This window comes from Fukomys damarensis, unplaced genomic scaffold, assembly GCF_012274545.1.
Source record: "Fukomys damarensis isolate Sample0158 unplaced genomic scaffold, DMR_v1.0_HiC HiC_scaffold_19, whole genome shotgun sequence".
Classification (NCBI taxonomy): Eukaryota; Metazoa; Chordata; class Mammalia; order Rodentia; family Bathyergidae; genus Fukomys; species Fukomys damarensis.
The window spans coordinates 8336262-8341896 of NW_022900931.1; the positions used below are offsets into that span (position 1 = coordinate 8336262).

The 5635-nt window shown below is 53.4% G+C and overlaps 1 protein-coding gene and 3 non-coding genes across 4 annotated transcripts in view; all 4 read left to right on the top strand.

Annotated features, from left to right (window-relative positions):
* Positions 1-4701, top strand: part of Rpl3 (ribosomal protein L3) — a 6673-nt gene extending 1972 nt beyond the window's left edge. Inside the window, exons 3-10 of the mRNA XM_010612739.2 lie at positions 104-272; positions 886-1021; positions 1925-2111; positions 2567-2727; positions 3612-3713; positions 4022-4117; positions 4362-4481; positions 4603-4701. Of these exons, the coding sequence (XP_010611041.1) occupies positions 104-272; positions 886-1021; positions 1925-2111; positions 2567-2727; positions 3612-3713; positions 4022-4117; positions 4362-4481; positions 4603-4647 (1016 nt within the window). The 3' untranslated portion in view covers positions 4648-4701. The remainder of the gene's footprint in view (positions 1-103; positions 273-885; positions 1022-1924; positions 2112-2566; positions 2728-3611; positions 3714-4021; positions 4118-4361; positions 4482-4602) is intronic.
* On the top strand, positions 830-885 carry LOC117286986. Its single transcript, XR_004518185.1, has one exon. It is a non-coding gene; the product is annotated as a small nucleolar RNA U82P (small nucleolar RNA).
* Positions 2170-2263, top strand: LOC117286979. Its single transcript, XR_004518178.1, has one exon. It is a non-coding gene; the product is annotated as a small nucleolar RNA U83B (small nucleolar RNA).
* LOC117286980 lies at positions 3850-3945 on the top strand. Its single transcript, XR_004518179.1, has one exon. It is a non-coding gene; the product is annotated as a small nucleolar RNA U83B (small nucleolar RNA).
* Positions 4702-5635: the final 934 nt, after the last annotated feature.

Genomic DNA, 5635 nt, shown 5'->3' on the forward strand with positions numbered 1-5635 from the left:
AAAAAAAAAAAAAAAAAAAAAAAAAGGCACTTGACTACTTTCTGCAAAACCCTTTGTGGGCATTTTTTGCCAGTGCGTTCAAGTCTGACAACTTTTTTCACAGAGGTGAACAAGAAGGAAGTTGTGGAGGCTGTGACTATTGTGGAGACACCACCTATGGTGGTTGTAGGCATCGTGGGCTATGTGGAAACCCCTCGAGGCCTCCGGTCCTTCAAGACTGTCTTTGCTGAACATATTAGTGATGAGTGCAAAAGACGCTTCTATAAGAACTGGTAAGTGGGGCGCAGGTGTGCGGTCGCTAGGTGGGGCTGGAGACCAGGGAGCGCCCGTGTCTCAACTCTAGCAGGAAGGAGCTGCTCTATTCTCAGGCTTAGTTGCCCACCCCCTGAAAAGGGTGCTCCCTGGAGCAGACATCTTCGTTGTGCAACCTAGTCGGTGGGTGTTGGTTGGCCGAGGACCCAGTTTGCCTGGTTGTTGGGTTGTGTGAATCCATCCAGATACCAAGAGACAGGAGCAGGATAATTCCACCCTGGTGATCGTGGCAAGGGCCCCTAGCCCTGGGTTGAATTCCATTTCCTCCATGACTGTGAGACTAATCCACCCACCCCAAGGTGTAGAGAAAGGGAGCTTTCTGATACCCTGGAGCAAGAATTGTGTTTTGAATGTTTGTGGCTTGTATTATTAACCTTGTGGCCCTTTGCTCAGCTCCGCTCGGCTCTGCCCGATGAGCTCCATCCAGGCTCCGCTTGCCAGTGGAAAAGGCTCCTTAGAAGCTGGCAATGAGCCCCATCCCCACGTGGTGCCAGTGTGCCTTCCGCTCTCCCCGCAAGGGGTGATGAAGGCTTGCACCTGGCCCCCTCCCCCAACTCTGCTCTGCTCCTGAAGGCATAAATCTAAGAAGAAGGCCTTCACCAAGTACTGCAAGAAATGGCAGGATGACATGGGCAAGAAGCAGCTGGACAAGGACTTCAGCAGCATGAAGAAGTACTGCCAGGTCATCCGCATTATCGCCCACACCCAGGTAAAAAAGCATCCAGCGTGCTGCTTGATGTCTTGGAGGTGGCCTGTATGATCACGCAAGGCTTGGGGATGTTAAACACACACACTGCTGTACTAGGGACCAAGCGTCGTGCATGTTGCTAGGTAGGCACCTGAGGCTGTGAGTCCCCTGAAAGATGCCTTTTGGTGACTTTTTGGTTGATGTCAGTTCCCAGAGATTTTTATATCTAACATCCGTTCTTTGGAGATGACTCCCCAATAGAGGTGATAGTCCCCTAGCAGCTTGTGTGAAGTTGGAAGTTGCTTCCTGGCCTGCATTTCTGGGGTCACTTCTGGTGTGCCTATACTGTCCGGGTCCTGCGCTGGATAAGCTGCTTCCTCTGCAGCAGAGTGTGCTGTGTATTGATTCTCTTTGCAAGGGAAGCTGTAATCTAGTTCACAAAAACTGAATTGACTGACCCTGCTGATGACACCACCTGAAGGTGCTCCACAATGGGGAGGTGCTGGCTCGCCACGGCCATGTGAATCGGATTTGAGGGAACCACCTTTCTGGTACTACTGTGGTTGCAGGTGCTCACTATAGCACTGTGTGGTTAGGACAGAGGTACTAGTACTAGCACAGCCTTTTGTGTGTCACCATTGCTGAAGGGCCCTCAACTGAAAGCTCGGTATAGATGTCTATAGCAAACTCCAGAGGAGCTGGCTGAGAAGTCAGTGATGGGTGGGAACACAGGCTGCTTGGAGCCCAGGATCTCCTTCAATCTGCCTGGCCTGGTGTGGGCCCCATCGGTGATTCCAGCACCAGAATTTTTCCTGCTGCAAAATGAAGGTGGTCCCTATACTGTAGACTACATGCCCCGGCCTCAGTTCCTTCACCAGAGGAGCCCTTGAGGCAGGGCTAAGCCATGCCTGCTCCTTTTCCTAGATGCGCCTGCTTCCTCTGCGGCAGAAGAAGGCCCACCTCATGGAAATCCAGGTGAATGGGGGCACCGTGGCTGAGAAGCTGGACTGGGCCCGGGAGAGGCTGGAGCAGCAGATCCCTGTGAGCCAGGTGTTTGGGCAGGATGAGATGATCGATGTCATCGGGGTGACCAAGGGCAAAGGCTACAAAGGTAAGCATTGCCATAGGCCCGGGTGTTCTCTGCTAACCCTGGGGCAGTGTGTGGTTCAGCTGTTCAGTGATGAGGCCCTGGAATGTGCGCTGGGCACAGCGCCTGAGTCACACTGAGGAATCTTTCCCTGTTGCCTTCCTTCTGAGAACAGCCTTCTGCAGGGTCCTGTGAGGTAGGACGGTGTCCTGCTCTACATAGGAGACTACTGCAGAAAGCAGAGGGGAGCCTGGAAATGTGGCTCCTGTCTAGGCTGGGGTCCAACTGGATAGTAGGGATGGGGAGGCTAATACAAGCACGGCCAGCTCCCTCCTGTGGCTCAAATCTAAGCAGTCATTGGGCAACACGTGCCTCTGATTAATGTCCTAGGCCCCAGCGCCACAGTTGAACCCTGGTGGGGAGTTCACAGCCAGAAGGGCCAGACCACTGATGGAACAGTAATGACATGTGTCTTCCAGGGGTTACCAGTCGCTGGCACACCAAGAAGCTGCCCCGCAAGACCCACCGAGGGCTGCGCAAGGTTGCCTGTATTGGAGCCTGGCACCCTGCCCGAGTGGCCTTCTCTGTGGCACGTGCTGGGCAGAAAGGCTACCATCACCGCACGGAGATCAACAAGAAGGTGAGCTGGCCTTCTCTGGGAAAGGGTGGGCTGTGCTGGGTGTGCGGATGTTAGTTACACTGCTCAGTGGTCAGTTTCTCCGCCGGGAGAGGCCGACGCTTGGTGAGACTTGGGGGTGAACAAACACCCCATAAGGGAGAGTCTTCAGGTCTCTTTCCACATCTTAAGAGTGCCCAGTCCTCTGGGCGTTTACCGGGAGGAACACACACCACGGTGTCTGCTTATGGGTCAGGCCGGTGCAGGGAACGGACTTGCCCTCCGTTTTTGACTGCTCCAGGAATCAAACTTGGGCCTGTCACTGAGCTATGCCGCAGCATTTATTTGATATATATATTTGTTTTTACTGGGGCTTATACCTACAGTATTTGCACTGAGCTTTATTCCAGATCTTTTTTTCCCTTCAGTTGCCCTTTTCATTTTACTTTTTTTTTTAATTTTATTTTATTTTTTGTACTGGGGATTGAACTTGGATCCTTGTGTTTGGAAGGCAGGCGCCAGAACCACTGAGCTAAATCTCCAGCCCTCATTTATTTTTTAGTTGCAATATTATCTGCATCAAAACATTTCGCATTTACAGTTTGGGTTTTAAGGTCTTTATAAAATTGTGAAAATATTGGTGTGAAATGTTTCTTTCTATTATTGGTACATTTTAGATATATAATAGTTACATTCATCGTTGGGGTGGATTTTTTTTTTTTCTTAAGAAGGACATGCTAAGTCACAAAGTTGTCCAGTCTGGGATCAAACTTCAGCCTTCTGGGTAGCCAAAATTACAAGCATTCGCTGCCGTGCCCAGCTCCTAATGGTGTAGTGTCTGGGTATCCCTTTGGACCTTCTGGCTCTGCCTTTCCCTGGTGCTGTATAACACTCATTTCTCTTGTCAGATCTACAAGATTGGTCAGGGTTACCTCATCAAGGATGGCAAGCTGATCAAGAACAACGCCTCCACCGACTACGACCTGTCTGACAAGAGCATCAACCCTCTGGTGAGTGAGTGTGAGGAGCTGGCCTGGGTGTGGAGAGAGCCCTGGCCCTCTCTGCCCTCTCTTGTTGGGTTAGAGGCAGGCCTGCTGTTGGCCGATCTAGCTGTAAAGTCGCTGACTGGTCCCTGCCCGGCCCCCAGCTGTTCTGTGATGAGGCCCTGGAATGTGCGCTGGGCACAGCGCCCGAGTCACACACTGAGGAACCGTTCCCTGTTGCCTTCCTTCTGAGAACACTTGGCTGGGGACTATGTGAATTGGGGTGACTGTCCCCATTCTTCTGTGCTGACTCATGGCCTTGTTTTTAAACCCAGGGTGGCTTTGTCCACTATGGTGAAGTGACCAATGACTTTGTCATGCTGAAAGGCTGTGTGGTGGGGACCAAGAAGCGGGTGCTCACCCTGCGCAAGGTGAGTGGTGTTCAGCCCTCCTGTGGAGGCTCATGGGGCCAGACGGGAGAGCAGAGGAAGGGGCCTCGGTGCACTCCCTTGACACAGGCAGGCTTTGAAGGCCTGAGAAGGAAATGCCCAGTCTGGCCTTGGCTGGCCTCTGCCTCTTTGTTCTGCCATCAGCCCCTGGGGCAGGTGCTGGGGTCTTGGGGGAGCTCCAAGGGCTCCTCTGTGAGCCACACTCACCACCCTCTTTGGCCTGTAGTCCTTGCTGGTGCAGACCAAACGGCGGGCTCTGGAGAAGATTGATCTCAAGTTCATTGACACCACCTCCAAGTTTGGCCATGGCCGCTTCCAGACCATGGAGGAGAAGAAGGCGTTCATGGTAAGTCACTCGTTCCCGTGTCGTGTCTGCAGAGACCTCGGCCCCCAGCTGTGGGTACCTGTGCTGCTTGCTGCCTCTTTTCTTCATTTCTAACCTTGTCCACCCTGTCCTGTCTCTACAGGGACCACTCAAGAAAGACCGGATTGCCAAGGAAGAGGGTGCCTAACGGCAGGAACACCCTTGGCAGCTGGTGGGGTCTCAATAAAATGTTTCCCAGTGACTTGTATTTGTTGCCATTACTTGGAGTAACAGGCTATACGCTGGAAGCTACCAGGGCCTGCTTTTCACACTGCTTGGAGAGCCAAAGTGGAATTTGGTGTTCTCTGGTACCTTCGGCAGCATTGGCTGACATGGGTACAGCCAGCCCTGGGCCTGCCTGGTGTACAGAAAGGTAGACTGATCCATGCAGGGTGGTTTCTGGTCTGGGTTTGAGGCCCTCGGCAGGAGAGGCCATCCCACAGAAGTAGAGCTGAGTGTTTGCTTTGGGAAGGCCCTGGTGCACACCAATGACCTGGACTTGTCTACCCCCGGGACAGAAGGTGCCCATCCTGCTGTGCAGGAGCTCACCGGAAGAAGCATTGCCCAGTTCTACATAGGGAGCATCTTGCTGCCTCACCTGATTGTCCTCAGGGCCACTGGGCAGTCACCCAAATGACCTGGGCCCTCAGCAGCTGGCGTACCTAAAGGGGAAACGGTAGCGGGATGGAGTGAACCTTCACATGGTGCCTGTACCTGAGTTCAAACTATAGACCTGTTGGGGAAGGTCTAGGCTTGAGGCTCCACAGGTATTTTTTTGAGGTCTCATGTAGTCGAGGCTGGCTTCCAGATGCTCCTGGCTCAGCCTCCCAAGTGCGGGGATTACAGGCATACCGCCACCACACCCAGCTCCCAAGTGTGTTTTGGGGAGCCTGGTAAGGGGAAAGACCTACCTGGTAGGTAGCCAGCCCTGTGTCCTGGCTGGGGCTGCATTTACAGGCTGTGGCCGCCAGGGGTCAAGAGTGTGCAGTCCCCCCCTCAGCTGGGCTTAGCCCTTGTCCCTGTGAGAGGTCCTGGCTGTTGGGCAGTCTCCTGGGACCTGCACAACCCAGGGAGTTGGGCCTTACTGGGTACCCCAGACATCTGGGCTGTGTGTCCCCAGGTGCCTATTGTCTCCC